At 60.0% G+C, this 22589-nt stretch overlaps 1 protein-coding gene across 1 annotated transcript; it reads right to left on the bottom strand.

Annotated features, from left to right (window-relative positions):
• Nucleotides 1-506: 506 nt before the first annotated feature.
• Nucleotides 507-19779, bottom strand: LOC132414817 (angiotensin-converting enzyme). Its single transcript, XM_059997736.2, has 25 exons — nt 19525-19779; nt 18743-18910; nt 18035-18128; nt 17178-17321; nt 16567-16758; nt 15891-15988; nt 15340-15512; nt 14773-14996; nt 14278-14422; nt 13898-13996; nt 13520-13642; nt 12969-13180; nt 12214-12350; nt 11191-11349; nt 10832-10919; nt 8738-8881; nt 8392-8583; nt 7015-7112; nt 6657-6829; nt 4591-4814; nt 4152-4296; nt 3800-3898; nt 1468-1590; nt 1045-1232; nt 507-877 (listed from the first exon to the last, which is right to left on the bottom strand). The coding sequence occupies exons 1-25, from the start codon at nt 19777-19779 to the stop codon at nt 648-650; spliced, it is 3927 nt and encodes a 1308-aa protein (XP_059853719.1). The 3' UTR covers nt 507-647.
• Nucleotides 19780-22589: the final 2810 nt, after the last annotated feature.

Genomic DNA, 22589 nt, shown 5'->3' on the forward strand with positions numbered 1-22589 from the left:
CAGGCCTGGCAGGGGCTGCCTGCCATGGCAGGACAGGGGCCAGCTGCCCCGGCTGAAGGGGAGACTGGGATGGGCGCTGGGGGGTGCTGGGGCCAGAGCTCTGGGTATTTTCCAGCCTCTTCTTGGAGGAGGATGAAGACCCCCGAGAAGTGACCCCTTGACTGTCAGGAGGTGAGAGAGCTTCCCCTGTCCCTGGCTTCCCTGTGAGGGACATGGACACAGATGGGGAGGGCAGGACCTTTAATTGAATTCAGAGAGAGATGGGGAGGGGGTTCCATGTTAGGTGGCCTGGTCCCCAGGGGCCAGGGGGCCAAGGTGGTTCGTGGTCCAGAGGACTGGAGGAGGGGGGAGGAGGGGCGGGAGGGGGAGGGGGGAGGGAGGGGGAGGGGGGAGGGAGGGGAGGGGGAGGAGGGGCGGGAGGGGGAGGAGGGGCGGGAGGGGAGGAGGGGCGGGAGGGGGAGGAGGGGCGGGAGGGGAGGAGGGGCGGGAGGGGGAGGAGGGGCGGGAGGGGGAGGGGGGAGGGGGAGGGGGAGGGGGGCTGGGGTGAGCCTTGAGAGCAGTGGCGGGTTGTCAGCCCATCCCCGGGCCTTCCTGGTCCCTGGGTCTCCCGGTGGCGCATTCCCCGGCAGGCCCGCCCAGCCCTCATCTCAGGAGTGTCTGAGCTCCACCTCGGAGCCAAACTGGGACCTGCTGTGGGGGTGGTGGAGGCTGTGGTGGCGGATGCTGAAGAGCCGGTAGGCGAGGCCCAGGGTGGCCACCAGCAGGGCGACGCCCAGGAAGAGCAGCACCCACTGGCCCACGCGGGCCTGCTGCTCCTCCAGGTTCAGGCCCAGGAAGTTGACACGGCCGGAGCCCGGGAAGGAGGCTTCCGAGCGAGCTGGGAAGGGAGGAAGGAGAGCGGGCGCTGGGCCGGTCCCGGGCCGCGGGCTGGCTTCCCACCCGCCCCCGCCCGGAGGTCGGCCTCCCACCTGCCTGAACCTGGGGGGGCCTGGCCCTGCGCAAGCCCCAGGGCGGCCTGGGGCCGAGGGGGGTGGGTGGCGGTACCTGAGTTTGGCATCCAGTTGTACTGCGGCCAGCCCAGCTTCTCCCCGTGCCGCGTGTTCTCGGTCACGAGCCAGTCCAGCAGCGGCTTGAAGTAGGTCATCATGGCAGCGGCCGACATCTTGGGCTGGCCCGTGATGAGCCGCATGGCTTCGGGCCACGGCCGACTGAAGCCCAGCTTCATGGCGTCGCTGGGGGAGCCCCGGGAAGGGGACCGAGTCAGAGGGACAGGCCTCGGGGCTCCCTGCCCGTCTGCCCCAGCCTCGTACGGGTTCTCTCTGTACCCCACCTCCCCGCGCCAGCTTCCCTCGGCCTGAGAGGCCCGCGCAGGGCAGGTCGGGGGCGGGCTGGGGGAGGGGCTCCTCAGGCCCTGGGAAGTAGGTCAGAGGGTGGACAGCAGGCAGGGGGACACCAGAGGAGACTCACGCCAGGCGCTTCCCGGCCTCCTGGGACTGGTAGATGTCGCACTTGTGCAGGGGGCCCTTGTGGCCCGCCGCCTGACACAGCGCCTCGTGGAACTGGAACTGGATGACGAAGCTGACGAAATACCTGCGGGAGGACAGGCGAGGCCTGGGACCAGGGCGGAGGGGCGGCGTCACCGCCCCCCGGCCACCACTGCCTCCGCCCCGGCACCTCCCGCCCACGCCCACGCGGCTGCCTGCACTTCTAAGCAGGGCCTACTCTGAGCGCCTCTGGGCGTCCCTCGTGGGCGAGGAGGGGCAGGGGCACTGGCAGAGCCCTTCACGGACGGACGTGGCAGGCTGCTCTGGACGCAGCGAGGTCTCCGTCCCTGGGCTACGTGCATGGAGAGGCCGGGTGTTGCCCAAGGGGTCACCTCTCTGACGAGGCAGGGAGGCCAGCCCGAAGGACCTCCTTTATCCCAAATTTGGCAGCAGGAATTCCCTGCAGAAGTCTGCCGGTCCAGGTGGGGGTCGCCTCTCCGAGCCTGGGGAGGTTGTGAATGTCCTGAACCAGCAGGGCAGGCCTCCCGCTTTGAAGGCTGGGCACAAGCCGTGTGTCACTGACTTTCCTGGCATTTCCTAAAGTGCTTCGCCAAGGCTGCTGGTCAGAATTTGGAGTGCATCCCCTCTGCGCACCCCCGCCTAGAGAATTATCTGTGCTAAGCTCGGAAGCTAAGCATCACATGGGCCTGGCTTCTGTGTGAAAGTGAGTGCCAGCTTGGAAGCTCAGAAATCCTTCGGGAAGGCGGGCGGAGGCCCTCCCTGCGGGTCATCCTGGCACACTGGCCGGGTCAGGCCTGTGCTGCGCCCTTGAGTCTCCTTGGCTCCCTGCCCACCTATGCTCTCTGGAGCATCTGAGCAGGCTTTCTCTTTCTTCCTGGACTCGGGGACAGAATTCACCCACCCTATGCTTACTTATTAGGTCTTGACTATGTGCTGACGTTGTGCCAGGTGCTGGGGTGGAGGACTGGGCACAGTGGGCATAAGCCCTCCCTCACTGCCTTCCGGGGAGCACAGGAGGCAAGGGCTGGGGTGCCCTCTACGTCCTGCCTCACGGGTGGCCTGGGCTACTTGCAGCCCAGGGGCCCCCAGCCCTCTACCCTGAGGTGTCCCCAGATCCCTACCTCTGGGAAGGGCTCCAGATCCTCTAATCACCCTTCCTAGTCCCCAGCAAGTGCTCCCCTGCAGCACATGGAGGGAAAGGGGCTGCGCTGGGTGCATTCACGCTATGGCTGCATGACTCACAACGCGGCTATGTTTCTGTATTCCATTTAAGACAGTGACTTAGGGACTTCCCTGGTGGTGCAGTGGTTAAGAATCCGCCTGCCATTGCAGGGGACATGGGTTTGAGCCCTGGTCTGGGAAGATCCCACATGCCGCGGAGCAACTAAGCCCGTGCGCCACAGCTACTAAGCCTGCGAGCCACAACTACTGAGCCCATGTGCCACAACCACTGAAGCCCGTGCGCCTAGAGGCCATGCTCTGCAGCAAGGGAAGCCACCGCAAAGAGAAGCCCGTGTACCGCAACTAGAGAAAGCCCGCGCGCAGCAACAAAAACCCAACCTAACCAAAAATAAATAAATTTTTTAAAAGAGAAAAAAAAAGTCAGTAACTTAATAATGGTGGGTTATGGCCACCAGTTCCCAAACATGCTATGTATTCGACAGTGTGATAAGAAGTTAGCTCTTGCAATGATCCTGTGAAATAGGATTCCACAGCTGAGGAAAATGATGCTTACAGAGACTGAGGAATTTACTCAAGGAAACAGAGTTGTGGAGACGAGATTTGAACCCAGTTCTGTCTGGGCCCCAGCCTATGACCCCATGCCCCTAATAATACAGACTCCCAATCTAGCTGGGTCTCTAATCCTAGTTCTAGTGGATAGAAGGTATTCCAGGTACAACTTAAGTTATATCAGAGGAAATACGTTCAGTATATAGTAAGGGAATCACAATCTTGTAAAAATAAAAAAACAGTGCTCAGGTCATGATCCGGCCGTGGGTCATGGTTAATGTTAACTAACAAAGGTCTTATAAGCATTAGCCAGTTATAGTGAAGTTTTTGTTTTCAGCTGTCAAGAGGGTGCGGGCTCTTGTCACATCACAAGAGTGAAACAACGGCCAGCCTTGGTCACAGGTGAGTGGCCCGGTCACAGGTGAGTGGCCCAGACACAGTGGGCCATGCAGCCGGGTGCCCAGGTCGCCCTGACGGTAGCTGCCGGGGGGCAGCAGCAAGGGCAGCCCGAACGCTGAGCGGAGGCGCTGCCCCTCACGGCACCCTCCTCCCTTTCCTGTTACCTGATATATGGCACGCTTGAAGGAATGTGGAACTTGGCCCCTGGGTCAAAGTCGCCTTGAGACCTGGCCACTGGGGGACAGAGGCCCTGGTACTTCAGCCTGTTGGGGAGGAAGACACATTAGAGGGAGGGTTTGGGAAGAATCAAGCCGGGAGAGTTGGTGTTTTCGATTTGAAGTATGGCGCCTGCACTGGGCGCTCCAGACTCCTGTGTGCTGTGCCTCTGCGCATCACGGCACTTACACACACACACACCCCTAGACGCCACAGACGCAGACGCACCATGTGCACACGGATACAGGTGCAAACACCCCGCCACGGAGGCCCCCCCAGCCCACAGCAGCATTCCAGAACCTGAGGCTCCACCACTCCTGGTTGTAGTTCTCCTTGGTGATGCTTCCGTCAAACACCCTCCAGCGCCACTGGTCCACAAGATAGCTGAAGGGAACAAAGGCGATCTTGTCGAGCGCCATCTTCATCAGAAAGTTGATGTCCTCCTCTGCCAAGGGAAGGGGGCCCTGGCATCAGATCCAGGCCTGCCTCCTAGCAGTGGGGCTGTGATGGGCGCGATGGGGGGAGCGGGCGGGGCGAGCTGTACCTCTCTGGGTCCTGCGACCTGCCTCTTGGGATGGTATGGGTTTCATCCTCCCACTCTCCCTGCTGGTTGCCCCTCTTGTTCCCCACTGTTCTGTCCCAGCTCTGCCTGTGGGCTATGAAGTCTCCTCTCTCCGCCTCCCAGGCTTGCCCCTTCTTGGCCCCTCTGCCCACTAGGATCTCCCCGTTCCTCTCTCACCATAGCTGCCGTCCCCACTGCTCAGCAGGTTGATCTTGTGCAGGTGCTTGGGGGTAGACACTGAGAGGGCCAGCACATCCCCAATGGCCTCGTGAAAACCAGGGTTGGCACCCTCCCGGAAGGTCACCGGCAAGTCCTTGTACTGCATGAAATACTGTATGTGGCCCATTTCGTGGTGGGCCACCACCAGGTCCTCCATGTTCACAGTGGTGCACTGCTTGATCCTGGGAACACGGGGGTGGGGAGACGGTGTGGAAGGGGGCAGTGAGGATCCCTGGGGCAAAGGGACCTTCTGTCCTTACTGGATGCAGAGCGTACCCACAGGACTGCTTTATGCAAGGAACACAGCATTATGGGAAGGAAAGCCGAAAGGGGAAATAGAGGGAATCTGGGGGTTAGAAGCCCCGAACGTCTGGTCCTCCAGACTATTCCTCTGCCCCCAACTTCCCTGAACAACTGACTCCAGCCCACACAGCCGTGTGGCTTCCTAACTGTACGAAGTATGTGCTCTAGAGGCATGGGGACCCTCGGTCACGGTCCGTGTAGGGCTTGGGTCATGTGAGTCATGTGGTTCCTCATTACGTGCTTTGTCTCTCCCAAGACTTAGGCTTCCTGAAGGAAACAACAGCGTCTGAGCTCTTCTGCATCCCTTGTGCCCAATGCCAGCAAGGATATTCATCCCAGGATTTCTCAGGGCCAGGACTAGAGGGACATCTGCTGAGCAGTCCAAGCCAGAGGCTGCATCACTTTCCATCTTCTGTGAGCCAAAGCAATTCTCCCTTGGATCTAACCAGAGCTCTTCAGCTCAGTTGACCCCCTTTGTCTGTCATTCTAGGGAAAGAGCTGCCCAGCACCCTGGTGACAATGAGGTTGGGAGCTGTCCACCTTCTGCTATGACTCCCCATACAAGGAAGATCCCCAAAGAGCCCTCACCCCCTTGATTCTGTCTGCGCCCAGCCCTACAGCTCTGGTCCTTGTGCCTTTGAAGGAAGGACCCAAGGCCAGGTGAGCCAGTGAAACTGGCTGCTTTGTTCCAGGATCTCTGTGCCCACTCTTCTCATAAGAGACACTTCATCAGCTGTGGCAGATCATCTCTGCCACTTCTCCCGAGAGGTGGAATCTTCTTTACCTTCTCTTGAAACTGGGTTGGCCTTGTGACTTGCTTTAGCCAATGAAATGTGGTAGAAGTGACCTGTCCCAATTTTAGACTTAGTCTTTAAGAGATCTGGCTACTTCTACTTTTGCTCTGGGGATGCCAGCCTCCAGGTAAAAAATAAAAAATCTGACCACCTAAGGCTGCCATACTGTGAGGAAGTCCAAGCTTTCCTGGAGAGAGATGTCCCACCAAACCCCAGCTGCTCCAGCCATGCCAGCCCAGGTGCCCAGCACGTGAGTGAAGGAGCCCAACGTGAACGTCCCTGCCCCAGCACGTGCCACACAGAGAAAAACTGAGGAACCGAACAGACAGCCGGAAGCACAGCCCCAGATAGACGGCCCCACTGAGCCACGCCAGCCCTCTCTAGCCCTGCGGAGCTCTCCACCACTGCAGAGCAGGACAAGCCATTTCCACTGTGCCTGAATTCTTGGCCCATAAAATCATGAGCGTAAGCAAATGGTTGTTTTACACCACTAGGTTTTGGGCTGGTTTGTTATGCAGCAGTAGGTAACTGAAACACTGTCCTCCAATGAAGACAGCTTCTGAGCCCATCAGTGGTGAGAGTGGATCTGTGCAAAGCCCCCACGTCCCCATGTGCCTCCGTGTTAAGGCACAGGCACTCAGGGAGAGGGCCAGCTGTACACAGGGGCCGCCTGAGAGGGAGGGAAGGCTGGCAGCTCACGTGGGGCTCACCCCCAGGACTGGGACCTTGAACGCTGGGCTGACAGAGCTGGTCAGCACTCGAGGAGACCCTGCCACAAGCCAGTGGCTAAGCTGCGGCCAGGCCCAACTCTCTTAACCCTCCGTCCCCTGTTCTGGCTGAGGAGACAGCAGCGGAGCCTGTACTTGACTCGTCTCCTTGTCCTCTGGGCTCAGGACCAGGTCCCCCTGGCCTGTAGCCCAGACATACCTGAAGTCCTTGCCGTTGAAGAAGTCCCAGGCGGAGGCGTGGCACACCACCTCCCGCCCATCGGTCGGCTTCTCCAGCATAGACTTGCTCCAGAACTCGGGGGGCACGGGCAGCAGCCCCAGGGAGGTGAAGAAACTGTCTGCTTCCTTAAACATCCTTTGGGGTGTCCAGCCCTGCAAGCAGAGGGAGCTCTGCCGAAGCTGGGGATTGTGGGGATGGACTGTGTGCCGCAGTGGGAGGGCCCTGGGAGAGGGCCAAGCTGGGAGTCTTGAATCAGAGGGCCCTCTCCCACCTGGGCAGGGTCCCCCTCCCCTGTGCCCTGGAGGAGCAGGGGTGCAAGGAGGGGGTCGGTGCGGACCTGCTTTATCATGGCCTCTGTGGCATCCATCCTGGGGGCTGAAGGGAAGGGTACTACCAAGTCATAGATGTTGGACCAGCTCTGTGCCCACATGTTCCCTGGAGGCGGGTAGAGGAAGAGATGGCGGAGAGAGGAGAGACAGGTGTTAGATCTTAGGCTCAGCACCGTCATGCAGGGGGAGGGAACACTGATCATAATCTGACCAGCCACTGCTCTGTCCCCTCCCTGTCGCCTGAGGTCAGTTTACAGGTCAGCTGGCAAGAACCACCCTCCTTTTGGAGGGGCTGATGCCTCTGCATTCACCACAAGAGTGGAGATAAGGAAGCTATTCAGAATGAGTGGAAAGGTGCAGAAATACATTTGGAGAGGCTCTGACAGCCAAAGGGGACTAAGCTTGAGCTGACATCAAGTGGAGCCTACAGTGCAAACCAGTGAGAGTCAGAGCGAGTGAGAAGCGAGAATGGGAGGGGGGAGCGAGCCTGGGCCTGGCTGCTCTGCTCGTCTTGGGGGCTCAGCTCTAAGCCCCAGCTCCCAGGGCCAGCCGGGCACCTGTGTTCCCTCCCGGGGTCTGTGTTTCTCCACCATGGAGCTGATATTCTCTGGTCTCACAACAGAGGGACCAAAAATGGCTGGTCTCTTGGGCTGCAAAGACCCTCTAGGCTGAGCAGAGCTAGACCCAAAGCTGGACGGGGGGTGGTCTCCCTCTGATTTGTCAATGGTCCATGGCCCCACCTGGCCTCTCTGTTCACAGTAAGAAGCACCCAGAAACGTGTTCCCGATGGCCCGACAGAGACAGGAACCCAGTAGCCTCTACTTTGCCGCAGTCCCCACCATCCCTTATTGTCCTCCACTGCCTGCTTCAAGTGTTCAGGGCATCTGAGTTTACAACCCCTGGAGAATGAGGCGCCCAAAGTTGAGGAGGATCTACACTCTCACAGCTCCCTTTGCCTGAATGTCGTGTCTGCCTTTCTCTCCCCACGACTACTTTCTCCATCTGTCAGAACCTCTCATCTTTCAGGGCTCTGCTCACATGCCACCTCCTGGGGAGGCCTTCTCAGCTCCCACTCACGGCCCCCTCCTCTCCCTCATGCTGCCTGGAGCTGCGACGGGTGATGTGGTCTCCCCACGACAGGCCTATGAACTCCGCCCACTGCCCCATCCCTGATGACCTGTGTAACGTGGATCTGTAGCAAACGTGGCACCAAATGCAGGGAGGGGGCTCTTCTCCCCACCCCCAGCCCCGACCCCACTCCAGCCCTGGCAACATTCCCCAGCCTCAGGTGTCATCTGCAGACCCTTCCCAGTCTGCCCTCTGCCCTCTGGCCAGCCCTGGGCTGCCCCCTCCCTCATACTGTTGACTGTCTCACTTGCCCTCACCCAGCAGGTGGGCTGGGATGGGGCCCTCCAGGTTGATGAGCTCGGACCCGTAGAAGCGATACAGGGCCCGGCGCACGTAGGCGTGCAGGTTCAGGTAGAGCGGCTGCAGCTCCTGGAAGAGGTGCTCCAGCTCGTACTCCAGGAATGGCATCTCGTACATAGATCTCCAGGAGTCCCCTCCGTCCTTGTAGCCTGCAGAGGGGACACAGCCAGGCTCTCAACACCTGACCAACCCCTGAGCGTCCTGCCTCCTCCCCCCTCACCTCTTGGGTTTCAGAGGACCTTTCTGAGGGCCTCGCGGGGGGCTGGGACCCGACAGCCTGTGACACTGGCAGAGAGGACTCACCATTGAGCCTGGCAGCCTTGTTGCTGAGCTCCACATATTGGGGGAAATATGGGAGGATGGATCTCCCCACCTTGTCTTGCCAGCCCTTCCATGCCCACAGCAGTTCTTCATAGTTCCGGGATGTGGCCATCAGATGTGTCAGATCTAGGTGGGAGGGATTGGATGGCTTTAAGCCTCCAGCTCTTGGCTCACCTCCCACCTCCTTCAGAGGTGGAATAAAACTGGAAAGGGACTGCACAGGCAGCAAGTCGAGGGAACTTGGAGACAGGCTGGTGCCCTTTCCATGGGGCTTACAGGGCGCCAGGCCCGGGGCTCAGCGCTTCCCGTACACAATCTCAGGCAACTGCAGGGCTGCAACAGCCCTGTGAGGGATGCCCTTAATCCTCTTTCCACGCAAGCGGTTTGGTGACACGGCTGCGTTCCCCAGCCAGCAAGTGGCTGAGCTGGGGCACAAAGGGCCCAGACCCCAGAGCCGCTGCTCCCAACTCGTTCCCTGCCCACCACCTCCCCGGGAGAAATGGCTTGGAGGTCAAAAGACCCGAGTTCTTGTTCGGTTTCCTCCTGACCTCGAAATCACCTTGGGTGAATCAAGGGACCCCTCCTTCCCTGACTATGAAATGGGGATTATGCCGGCCCAGGGGCAGGACGCCCCTGGGCAGGGACAGTGCCTCCTTCATCCCCACGTCCCCACAGGGCCCAGGGCATCTTTCCCACATTGTGACTGGACTGATTAATAAAAGAACAGCTGTGAAGGCAAAGTACAGAGATCCATTCAAGCATCATCAGGGAGCCAGAAATCTTGCGTTTGTGTCCTGTCAAAGCCGTGACTATACGAGTGGCCTCCTGGCTTAGGGATTACACGGAGCTCACATCTACCTCACAGAGCTGGGATGAGGATGGTGTGAGCTCACGTGTCGGTTCTGAAGGTGGCTCCCCTTCCTGCCCGGCCTGGCCTGAGACGGAGGCCTGAGGGCATCCACACCTCATGGACTTGTGCTCTATCCTGAAACATGCTATGCGCTACCTACTCTTCACAGACAAAGTACATTCAAGTTAATTTTATTGGGGGAAAAAACATATCTTGAGAATTTTGTCCTCTGCTGATGTGAGTGTTCTGTTTTTGTGGGTGCTTCTTATTTTTACTACTGGCAGTGACCTGATGGCCCAGCCCTGGATTAAGGGGCTGACCGATGGGGGGTGAAGGCCATACTCCCTTTAATGCTCTTCTCCATAAATGCACACAAATGCACATCCCCTTCCCCCCACTTTGCGTGCCTACCCACATACACAACCCTCAGGCCAAACCCTGTCCCAGGAAAACTGTTTCTCTCTCCTGTTTATTTTCCATTTCCCCTTCTGTTTGTCATTGTTCTAATGTGGGAGCTGGGCGGAGGGCCAGGAAGAGACTGCTTCTGGGTGGAGACTCCTCAGGAAAACTGTTTATGCCTCTGGCTCCTCGACCCTGGGAAGCACGGGTCAGAGAGGGGAGGGGGTGTATCTGTGCGCAGGTACTGGGGTGTCAGGGCTGAGCTCCTTCAAAGAGGAGAAGGTAAGAAGGACCAGCCAGTCTTCTGCGAGAGAAACAGGACAGGCCAGAGCTGGCCCACTCCTTCCAGTGACGAGTGGCGGCAGAGGGAGTGAAGTGGGAATGGCGTGGACGTGGCTTCTGCTGGCTGAGGCTTCAACTTCTGGGTGGAGGAGGGGGCCAGGGAAGGGCCAGGGAAGATGGGGAAGGTGGATCGGATCAAGGAAAGAGCGCAGACGGGAGATGCCTAGAGTTACTCTCCCTACTGGGGAGTCCAAGCCCCTGAGAGATGAATTTGAGATACACCTGCTCTGAAGGGCAGAGTGGAGGGAGGAACAGAGGGGACCCAGCGGGAGCGGACGGGCGGAGCCAAGGGCAGGGCAGGGGACCAGGGCAGCGATGAAGGAGGTGTCGGTTCTAAGCAGGGGCAGAGGAGCACCACCGGTGGGAGACAGGGAAGTGAGTCTCCCGGGCGCGCGGACCCCGTGAGTCAGACGTGAACTCCGCCCTTTCACGGCCAGCACCCCTGACCTCCCCAGGCCTCCCTCTCACTCCCCACGTGTGCTCACCAGGCTCGAGCTGCAGACAAGTGCCGTTGCTATGGCACACAGAGGCCACGCTGTAAGTGGTCTCCATGTCCAGCAGGATCTGGTTGTACTGCAGGGGGAAGGAGAGGGGCGGCCAGCTTGAGCCCTGGGCTCCCTGCTCCGCCCCCGGCACCATCGTGGACCTGGGCTCTGCAGCTGAGGCGGGTGCTCCCAGAGCTCTGCCTTCTCAGTAAGTTTGTAGGTGTGTGTTGACGTGCCAGATGTCACGACACGGCAAATCGAGGAAGGGGAAGCAGCATGAAGGCCAGACGCTGTCCCCCGAGCTAGGACCCTCCCCTGACCCTGGATCCTCCGCCCCATGCGCCCCACGAGGCACACACCTGCTCCAGCTCCCTGACAGGCAGCGCCGCCCGCTCTAGATCCTGAATCTTCTTTATCATCCGCTTCATGGTGGCGTTCTGGAAGTTGGTCACGTCAAACTTCCTGGCCCAGGTGCCGTACTTGACAGTGTGGTTTGCCATCTGTACGTTCTTCTCCAGCTGAAGGCACGGGGGAACCGTATCATGAGGCCCAGGAGCTCTAGAAAGGCCTTCTGGGAGGAGGCACCTTGAGGGGAGCCAAAGGGACTGAGGGTGTCAGGGTGGGGCCGGTTTCACCAAGTGGCTGCCTTTGCCTATGAAGACCCTCTTCGACCCAGACTGTCTATAACATCCTGTGTGCAGTACCTGCCCCTCAACAGATGGCCATTTCGAGCAAGACATCTGATGGCAGCGGCAGAGAAGGAAACCCCACCCCGTGTCCTAAAGGCTGTTAGGATAGATGCAGCCTGGTATCTGCTCTGTGGCCTCTCTGAGCCTCAGGGTCCCAGCTGTAAAATGCGAATAAGGTCACTGGTTTTGCAAGGCTGTTGAGGAATCAATGAGGCAACAGATGTCCAGTGTCAAGGAAAAGTGGCCGGCACACAGTGGGTCTTCAAGAAATGTTAGTCCTCTGCGGCTCACCTTGGTTAGTCAGCGCTCAGCCACACAGGTGGGGAGGGGGGTTGGAGGGGACGCACAGCCCTCTCAATGGTGGCAAACGGGAGCGTTCAATCTTTTTAAAAACTGACTTTAGCATCACTTATTTATCTACAAATTATTCCGTTACCAACAACGGGTTGGTTGTGAATGATAAGGCAACTTGTTTAGGCACTGGGTGTGTGCCTGAAATTGGACGCTTTTCAATATGCCATTGGGATTCTTCACAAATTCTGACAGCCTGTTCCCACTGAGGTGACGTCGGGGGCGGAAGGGCGGCCTGCAGTGCCTTGGGTTTCAGAGGGTGGCCCCCGGGGGAGGAGCAGACGTGTGCTGAGTCTGTGCGCGAGCTCTGGTGGGGGGAAGGGGGCGTGCAGGGGCCCCTACCAGTATCTTGCTGCCCTCCTTGGTGATGTTGGTATTATAATCCCAGCTGGCCTCGGCATACTCGTTCCACACCACCCGGGATCTCCGGTCATATTCCTCCACAAACCTGCTGGCCTCAGCCTCGTCGGACACCAGGTCTGTGGGACAGAGCAGAGAGACACAGACAGGACTCCCCCTGCCCTTCCACTGCTGCCCCGGCCTCCCCGCCCCGGCCCCCAGCTGGTCCCACTTGGGCTCTGGGTTTTCGGGCTGCTGGTTGTCGAGTGGTGGGTAGTCGTCTGGCTGCTGGCTGTTCCCTGGCTGACTGACACCTGGCCGGTGGTCCCCTGGCCAGGGGCCAGCAGGGGGCGCCCACAGCAGAGCAGGAGGAGGAGGAGGAGGCGGGACAGTCCCGGAGCAGCCCAACCTTGGCCCATGGCAGCAGGAGAGCAGAGTCCTGCAGCCCCTCCCCCTGGCCTATAAGAGCGGAGCCTGCAGTGTGACGTCAGCGTGACCTCATAGAGCAGTGTGCCTGCCAGCCAACCCCCGGCCGGGGCCTCAGATCTGGGCCTGCCCTCCCCAGGATGCTGGGAAAGATGTGCCCGCCCCACCCCAGGGCCCTGCCAACCAGCTCAGGGGGCTGCCTGGCCCTCCAGGCAGGGCGCCAGGGCCCGGCTGGGAGAAGCTGATGGGGAACCATGAACCGGGGGCCTGGTCCCGAGCCTGGAACTGAGAACCTGCGGTAGCGCCCCGCCCCAGGCTCCCTCGGGCCTTACCAATGCCCTCTGGGTAATTGTCGGGCATCGGTGGGCGCCACTGATATTCTGGCCAGCCCAGGACCTCGCCATTCTGCCGGTTCTGCTCTTGTAGCCACTGTGTGACCGGCTGGAAGTAGTTGAGCAGCGGCTGAGCGTCCAGGGAATCTGAGCCGACCATGTCCTTCAGCACCTCCTGCCAGGGCCGTGAGGAGCCTGCCTGCAGCAGTGCCCTGTCAGGCAGAGCGGGCACAGTGGGCACAGGGCTCTCGGGCCAGGGGCCACTACCGCTGCCCTGGCCCACCTGCCCCATCTCCGGCCACTTCTGCCCCCACTGGATGGCAAGAACAGCAGCATTAAGACCCAGGGCCTAGGAGCTCTGTGAAGGGGGGAACGTATGTTTTGCCCCATGCCAGCCAAGAGGCCCACTCAATAAACATTCGACGAGAGAAAGAAAGGGAGGGGGAGGGGAGAAAGGCCCCCTCCACTGGTCTGGTGGTGGTGCCCTCACTGGCATGCCCTTCACTGGTCGCTCCCCTCACTTCCCACTGCCCTCCCTGTGCCCCACACACCGGAGCTTGGCCCCCGCCTGGGTGGACTGGTAGATGTCGCACTGGTGCAGCGGGCCCTGGTGGCCCGCCTCCTTGCACAGGGCTTGATGGAGCTGGAACTGCAGGACAAAACTCACGAAGTACCTGCAGGCACAGGGTGGGCATGAGGGGGATGGTGGAGGCCCCTCGCCCAGGTCCCAGCCAGCTTCCGCTGGGCAGAGGCCAGACCAGGGGCTGCCTGGGGGAGAAGGGAGAACCGAGCTTGGCTCAGGAGAGAGGCCCCCTCAAATTCCAGGCCGTTGAGGGGTCCAGAAGGGTGTGGGAACAAGCCCTGGGAATGGGGGTCCCAGAGTAGGGGGAAGGGGACTAAAGGTGTGCTGGAAGTGGGGGCAATAGTACCTGATGTATGGTGTCACATTTGGGACATGAAACTTGGCTCCAGCGTCAAAGTGGGTTTCGTTTCGGACAACTGGAGGACAGATCCCCTGATACTTGGTTCTGGAAGAGGATGTGGTTAAATTGTCTTAGGACCCAAGGGTTGGGTCCTGATTTTACCTTTGCAGAAAAGTCTGCTAAGCAGACATTCCCACGGGCCATACCTTCCCCATCCTGGCGAACCAGGAGAGACTGCCTGACGGAGGAAGTTTTAGGCAGGAAAGAATGCCTTGCGGAAGAGGATGGAGGCATCATTAGAGAGGAGGGAGGCAGGAGGCAGGTTGCCTGGGAGCGGGGGGGAGGGCCGTTTGGGATTAGGCCCTTCCCGGTCCTGCTTTGCTCACCGAAGATACCACCAGTCATAGTTGTAGAGGGAAGGGGGGGTACGCCCACTAAAGACCCCCCAACGCCACTGGTCCACCAAGTAGCCAAAGGGCAGGAACGCAATTTTTTCCAGTGCCATCTTTAACAAGTAATTGATGTCGCTTTCTGTGGGGAGATGAAAAGAGAGAGGTCAGAGGGAGAGGGGAGTCCAGCTGGGACAGGGTGGGCCTGGGGAGAAGCCAGCAGGAGGTGAGGCTGGGCAGACGCATAGAAGGGAGCGCCAGGCTTTGGGACCCTGGGGCCCCGCTTGGAAGAGGGAGCTTGGGCAGTGGAGTTGGGACTCAGGGTGGGCTGTGAGGGTCTGGGTGGATCCCCAAACCTGCCTGACATGGGGCAGTGAGGCAGAAACAAGAAGGGCAGAGGGGAGCGGGGACAAGTGCGGGCCTGCTGTGGGATCCAGCGGGGTCTGGGGGGGGGGGGCGGCTGCACTGGGCTCTCTCCACCCACCCCCATACCCTTGTCGTTGGTGACATGGTCCAGCAGCCCAATTTTGTGCAGATGTGCAGGAGTGGAGACGGAGAGTGCCATCACATCCCCGATGGCCTCATGGAAGCCGGGGTTGGCGCCTTGGCGCAGGGAGACGTGTTGGTCCTTGTACTGCAGGTAGTACTGCACGTGGCCCATCTCGTGGTGCACCGTGGACAGCTGGTCCATAGTGACCTGCGTGCACTGCTTGATCCTGGGGTGGGGAGAGGGCGTGGGTGAGGGTGAAGGATGGGTGGGGCAGGAACCAGAGAACAGTGGGGCTGGCGCCTGAGGGAAAGGAGCCAGGCGGGCACTGCCCCGGGGCTCGAAGGAGCGGGCGGAAACAGGCAAACACTTTCCCCTGCCCCAGCCCACACTCTGGCCTTTTCCCTCCGTTCCAAGGTACAGAGCTGACTGCCTGTCAAAGCTGCCCAGGGAAGGGACCCCGCCCCCAGCCAGTGCTGGGGCTGGGTTAGAGGCGGGCCTGGGAACTGGCTTCTCCGTGCCCAGGCTGCCTGCCCTGTGGGAGCCCCAGAACCCTCCTCCCGAATCGAGACCTGAAGTCTTTCCTGTTGTAGAAATCCCAGGCGGAGGCGTGGCACACCACCTCACGCCCGTCGCTTGGTTTCTCCAGCATGGACTCTGCCCAGAACTCAGGAGGCATGGGCAAGAGCCCTAGGGAGGTGAAGAACTCCTCTGCCACCCGGAACATGTGTGTAGCGTTCCATCCCTGGTAGGGGTGTTCGCACGGGTCAGGGGCCAGCCGCTGGAGCCCGCCATGGCTGCCCCAGGGGCACGTCTGTGGTCCCCCACCCAGCTCAGCTCCCTGCTCATGAAAAGCACCTCTGCTCTGGGGCCTCCCTTCCCAGATGTCCGGCCCCTGCTGGCTAGAGTGGATGGACCGATGCTCACAGCCCCCACTCCCGAGGGGCCCCGGAGGAGGGATTGGCAGCTCAGCGAGGACGAGGACACAGACCCCAGCTCATGGCTTGGACACACACTCCAGGCTGCTGCTCTGTAGAAAGGGAGGGACTGAGGTCCCTTCCCGTCCCTCTCCTCATGTCTGGTTCACTCCTGTGGCCCCCACCTGGCCTGACTCCGAGCTTACCTTCTGCACCATAGTACTGGTAACGTCAAGATTGGGCTTGTCAGAGAAAGGCACCACCATGTCGTAGATTTTGTCCCAGCTCTGGGCCCACATGTCCCCTAGACAGAGGAGGGGAGCCAGACAGCTTGGCTCCCAGTCCAGCCAGTGCCTGCTTCCCCATGTGTGTCACTGAACGGCACCCTGGGCGCCTGGTGTCTGGACCCAGGGTGCTGCAGGGCCACTGCCCTCTCAGCTGGCTCACACATCAGTCCCACCCACACCCCCGAGTGCTCCACGTTCCCTGGGGCTGGCAGAGGCCAAGTGTGAGCCCAGGTGATGCTGCTGGGTCCTTTCTGATGGTGCCAGGGTCCCTGCCTCCCAACCCTGACGCAGGGCCACAGGGCTGGCTTCCTGGGGCATAAACTAGGCTTATTTCTCCTCCTCCACTGGACCTGGAGCTAAAGCCTCCAGTGTGACTCCTGGCTCTGCCTTTTAATAGTTTTCTGCCCTCTGCCAAGTCACTCGCGCACCCTAAGCCTCAGTGTCCCCGTGTGAAAAGTAGGAACAGTAGTGACCATGAGGAGGGTCACCTGCTTTATGGGCTCATGTGCAGGGGATCGAGCAGTGCGGGGCTCTGAAATGTGACACACGATGAGGAGGACCCTGGACATGTGTGGTGGCAAGGCCAGGTCCTTACCCAGCAGGTGAGCAGGGATGGGTCCCCTGAGGTTGATGAATCTGTCCCCGTATCGGCGGTGCAGTGCGCGGCGGACGTAGGCGTGGAGGTTCAGGTACAGGGGCTCTAACTGATGGTACAGGTGCTCCAGATCCTCCGTGAAGGTGCGGGAGTCGTACCAGGAGCGCCAGTAGGCCCCCGTGTCTGAGAAGCCTAGCCGGAGGGTGGCGTTGGGGTGCAGCTCAGGCCCCAGGCTCTGGCACCTCTGCCTCCCAGCTACCACCTGGCCGTTCTCCCGGCTCAGGGCCAGTGTATCTGCCTGCTAGCTGGAAGGGAGAGCTTGGGGGTTGCTGCTCTACAATCTTCTAACTACGGGTTGCTCCAACTCCAGCTAAACAGATCCTAGAGAGCAGGAGAGGCAAAGTTGAGCCCTAGGGCTGGGAGGAGTGCCAGGAGCGCAGCATGAGGGCGATGGGGCTAATGCCCATTCCACCATCCACTATCTGTGTGACCTTGGACCAGTGTATGGAGTCACTGTAATAGCCGCTCTGCTTGCCTCAGGGGGCGGGGCTCAGTGGAGAGAGAAGAGGAGAGGGAAACGCCCACAAAAGGGACAGGGTGGCCATGCTCACCATCCTGCTTGTAGGCCGCGTTGCTGAGGGCAGTGAACTTCTGGTACAGGGGTTTCAGCGGGATGCCCACAGCGTTGTGCCAGCCCTCCCAGGCATAGAGTAGCAGGGCATAGCTTCGCGACGCAGCCAGGATGTTGGTGAGCTCTGAGACACAGGTGAGCAGGGTCAGTTTGGAGACTTCTGCGTTGAAGTCAGCAGTAGCCTTCACCAGAGCTCCCACACCGGTCCTCACCATCTCCACCTACTTCCTCAGCATCATGATACCCTCAAAGTCAAGGGCAACCTACAAGCTGGACAGGATGGCACTGGGAGCTATACAAAGTAAGGAGCCAGGCAGGGTCCTGGTTCCCAGGAAATGATTATTCTAAGGTGGCTGACACCAAGAGGACACCCACAACTTGAAACATAGGCAGACCCTTCATGGCTCCTTGGACGGAGTGGCTGACCTCAAGGCTGCCTGGTACGTGGCGGGGCGGGGGAGCTGTGGGGGGAGAGGAGGAGGTTTGCAAGGGAAGCCATGAGGGGTCTAAGGCCTGTGGAGGACTCTTGTGGGGAATGAGAGGACCCATGAAAGGGAAAACCAGGCAGCCAGGAGGAAAGCCGGTTGTGATGAGAGAGGAAAAAGCACACAGGCATGTGGGGGTGGAGCGGGGGCTGGAGGCTGGAGATTCCAGAAATCAGTTTGCCTGGAGGAGCAGGGGTCTGGGGGCATCTGACAGTCCAGTCCCAATTGGAGGTTAATGCCTTTGAGTTTACCCACTCTCTCTGCAAAAACACGTCATCCTCCTGAGTGCAGCAGGCCAATGGGGAAGGGTAGGAAGCCCCCGAAGACAGAGAGAGTAGACACAGGGCAGTACCTGGGTCCAGGGACCAGCAGGTGGCAGTCTTGTTGGGGAAGCAGACCTTGGCCGTGGAGTAAATCCTGGACATGTTGCTTAGCAGAGAGTTGTACTGGGGAGTTAGAGTTGAGAAAATGTTAGCGATGAACAGCCCTTGGAGGTAATCTGGCGCCCTCTACTCTTTCCGCTGGGAGGAAAAGGGGAGATGCCTGGAGAGGGGGACGTGGCTAGGGCAAGGCCACGCTGTGGCACCCAGAGCACAGCTGAGCATGAATGCACGGATTCCCCTTCCAGTGGAGCAGCCTGGGAAACTAGTGTCCTGAGAATTAGGGATCAGGGTTCAATTCTGAGCCCAGCCACCACCTTGAGCGAGGGCAAATCCCTCTCATTCTCTGACCTTGATGCCTTCTCAGCCCTTCCCAATCTTTCTGAGGAAGCCCATAAACCAAACCACCTATGGAGAAAGTTTGAAAACCCCTGTTTCATCCTTTTCTCTTTATTTGAATTTTGCTTTCTGCTCCATAATACTTGCTTTGATAGAAATGAACTTCTCTCACTCCAGCTCCAAGGAAGATCAGTACTTCAGGAATCCGTTCTGTGTTTGCGGGGCTTCCCCTACAGTCGGGGCCGGTAGAGATCCCAGGGTCCCTCCCTGCCAGGCCCCACCCCTCCGGGGCAATGGGGGCACCCAGGCCACTTCTGCATCCACCGCTCCACCAGGCCCACCTGCTGCCGCTCCTCCAGGGGCAGGTTGGCAGGGCCCAGGGTGCGCACGGCACTGATGATGCGTCGCAGCGTGGGGTCGGTGAAGTGCTGCCAGATTGGGTCGAACAGAGCCTTGGCCTTCTGGCCCCAGACCTCTGAAAACTCCTGGCTGATTAGGGCTGCCTCCTCCTGTGGGTACCAGGAGGGCACGAGAGGGTAAATAGGGGAAGCCGTGGCGCGGGGGAGGGGAGGAAGGCCAAGGGCTTCAGGAGACTGGGGCTTGTGGGAGCACGGCTCCCTCCTCCTGGGCCCTCGGGGTGAAGAACTGGGGGAGTCTGCCTCAGGGAGGCGGTGGAGCAGAAACTGGGGCCAGGAGAGGCGGGGGAAGAGTGTGAGCTGTGGTGAGCGATGACAGGCACAGTGAGAGAGGGGTACGTTGCAGTCGGAGAGGATGAGAACCCAGAGCAGAGCGGGCACCCTCAGCGAAGACTGCCGCTGGCCCAGCCCGTCGTCAACCCCAGGCGCTGCCACCTGGGGGGACTCGGGGTCAGAGGGGCCAGCCTCATCCATTCGGTTCCTTACTGGGCATGTGCCCAGCACCGTGCTAGGAAACCGACCGCCTGTCTTGCTGGGACGGCGTTGGGGTTGGGGGTTAGCGGGGAGGCCGGCTGGCCCAGCCCGGTCCCCACCGCTCAGGGGCCGGGGGCGCACGCGGGGCGATGACTCCCCGCCCCCCAGCGCCCGTCCGCCCGCCTGTGATTGGGCGCCCGGGCCCCGCCCCCGCCCCGGGCCCGCGCGCCCACCTGGCGCCGCGCGTTTTCCTCGGTGATGTTGGTGTCGTGCGCCCAGCTGGCGGCCGTGCTGTGGAACAGCACCTGCTCGGCGCTCGAATTGAAGCTCTTTGCGAAGACCTGCGCACCGGCCTCGTCGGCGGAAAAGTTCCCCGGCTGCAACGCGGGGTCGAGCGCCAGGACCACAGGCGGCGGTGGTGGCAGCAGCAGCAGCAGCAACGACAGCAGCGGCGGCCGCGGCCACCGGCGGCCCGACGCGGCCCCCATGGCGCGGTGCGCGGTGCAGCCCCTTCTCCCGCGCCGCGCCCGCCCCGCGGGTTATAAAACCCGACAGCCGCCGCCGCCTTCCGACACACCCTCACCTCCCCGCCCCGCCGCGCTTCCTCCTCGGCTCCAAAGTCCCCCGGCCGCTACGCGGGCCTAACGGAGCGGGGCGGGGACCGAGGCTTCCTGGCCCGCCCCAGGCAAGGGCGCCAGCCCGAGGCGGCCCCCTGCGAGATGCAGCCCGGGGGTGGCGGATGGGCCTTAGGTCAGGTTCTCACAAGGGAGGCTAGAAAGAAGCCCCCTAACGCACACACACACCTCTGAAGCTGAGGGACCCAGCAGTTTGCTGGAACACCCCAGCCTGCCAGCGTGCCCTCCCCTTCCATCTCACAGCCTCGGCGCAGGGACCCGGGGCCCAGCGGTCTCTGACGCTCAATCTCCCGGCCTCGCCGCCCCAGGGCTCTCTGGACTCGGGAGTGACAAAGTGGGGGAGCTGTCCGCAGTGCCGCTAGTGCTGCCGGATAGGGTTAAGGATGGTCGCCCGGTCCAGCTTCTTCACGAGGCCCTGGGGGGAGAGGGTGTGGCCTGCGCGGGTAGGGGAGAGTTTAGCTTCCGCAGGCGCCTGGGGCGGTGCTCAGAGCCCCCGGCTCACCTGCGGACTGGGGAAGGGGGGCTGTCAGAAGGCGGGGGGAAGAATAGAGGAGCTGTTCTGGGAGGAGGGGGCGGGTAATAAAGCCAAAGGAGCACTGGCACACCTGCTTTCTTCACACGAGCTGTCATTCGCTCAGGCAGAAACAGTCACAGACTTGCCGACTTTGAGAGCTAGCTACAAAGATGAGCGCAGAGATGACAGCAACCTCTCCTTCAACAGGGGAAGACATGAAGACTCAGGTTGAATGGCTTGCTCCAAGTCACTCCAGGTCTCCACACTCCCCATCAGTCTTTCCCTGTCTCACCACGCGTTCCTCCAAGTGACAAGCACGGGGGAGGAAGGAAAGTGGCATCCTCTTGAGGCGGCTGGGGAGGCTGAGGGCTCGCCCCTAACTCCTCAGCATCATGGTGTCTGTCCCCAGAGGCGGGAGGACCTACCCCCAGCAGACGCCGACAAAGGTGTGGGCAGGGCGACGGAGGAAGCACAGGCTGGGCAGAGGGAGCAGGGAAGGAGTCAGTGACAGCTGCTCAGGAGACCCAACCCATCCGCAGCTTGGGCACCTTGGGAATCACCTGGGCTCCTGGGTATCTGTGTGCAGGATGGCACCTGGGGCTCTGAGGGACACGTGGGCTCGCTGTGCCCTCTGGAGTGTGTGCAGGAGGCTGTGTGGCCCGAGGCCGTGCTGAGCGGCCAGGTGACATGGTGCCAGGGTGGTGTGTGAAAGGGGGGGTGAGGGAGGAAGGCGGGGAGAAGAGGAGGGTGGCTGCCCCAGCCCTAGGAGGGGGAGCAGGGCATCGTCAGTGCTGTTGTTCAACAGTGTGGGGGAAGGCGGGAGGGGAGGAAGAGGAGTCCTGGGCCCCTGGCTTTCCTTCACTCCAGCGGACACTTCAGGGCTGGCGAACTGGACACCTGTGATCAGAGCAGCCCCATCGAGGGCAGGGGCCCGGCTGAGGGCGACACAGTGAGCCTGGCCTCTCTTCCTCAGAACTCGCCAGCTCTCGAGTGGCTCTAACAACTATGTTCTCCAGGCTTTGAGGGCAATGGGCCGTGTGTGCACAGTGAGCTGCTGTCTGCTGGGAGAGAGCAGTCTCTCCACCAGCTAAGGCATGGGTGGGGGGGATTTTGTGAGTGGCACCCTTCAGGGCCCAAAGAAGGGGTCCTGGAGCGGAAGGATGGGCAGAGGGGGTAGAGAGCCTGGCGCTTAGCTTGTGACCGGGGAGCCCTTCTCTTCTACCAGGAAAGAAACAGCGTGGAAAGCTGAAGGGTTTGAGCAGGTCTGAGCAGGGCCTTGTCTCTGAAGAGCTCTCGAGCGCCGTGTCTGGGAGGCGGGTAGGGCAGGGGTTTTGCTCCACGGCCCATCCTCAGCTCTAAGGTGGCCTCGTGACGCTGTCTATGGAGCATCTGGGTTCAGCATGGAGCAGTCTCGGCCTCATTGGAAAACCATAAGAGCAAAGGCTAAATGGGGCTGGAAGATAATCTAAAAGTAAATACAACTTACATCTGGATAGCATTTTAGACCTTTCTGAATTCTTTTTGTGTAAGTGATCTTATTTGATATTTATAATAACCTTGAGAGGTAGTAAAGAGATAAGGTCCTTTGTTCAGTCAGCTACCTCCCAGCTGCCATCAAAACAATGGAGATGGCTCTGAATCCTGCAGGAGTATGTAATTATGACCCCCCAGAGGCCTGACACACCAAGGAAATGCAGTCTGCTTGGGAGAGCTCCCCATCTCTCCACCTCTCTTCCAGGGGAGGACAGGTCACAAGTCACCACAGTTTGAGAAAAATATCCCTTAGAAAATATGCCCAACAATGGAATAAAATTGAGACCTGACCAAGAAACACATGAAAAGATGCTCAACTCCATCAGTCATTGCAGAAGTGCAAATCAAACCACAGTGAGATACCACTTCACACCCACCAAGAGGCCTAAAGTCAAAAAGACAGACGATAACAAATGTTGAGGATACGGAGAAATTGGAGAACTTAATACGTTGCTGGTGGGATTGTAAAATAGTACAGCCACTTTGGAAAAAACATCGGCAGTTCCTCAAAACTTTAAACAGAGATGCCATGTGACCCTGCAATTCCATTCCTAAGCATGACAGCCCCAAATGGGAAATAACCTAAATGTCCACCAACTGATGAAGAGATAATCAA

This window comes from Delphinus delphis, chromosome 19 (genome assembly GCF_949987515.2).
Source record: "Delphinus delphis chromosome 19, mDelDel1.2, whole genome shotgun sequence".
NCBI classification, from domain to species: domain Eukaryota; kingdom Metazoa; phylum Chordata; class Mammalia; order Artiodactyla; family Delphinidae; genus Delphinus; species Delphinus delphis.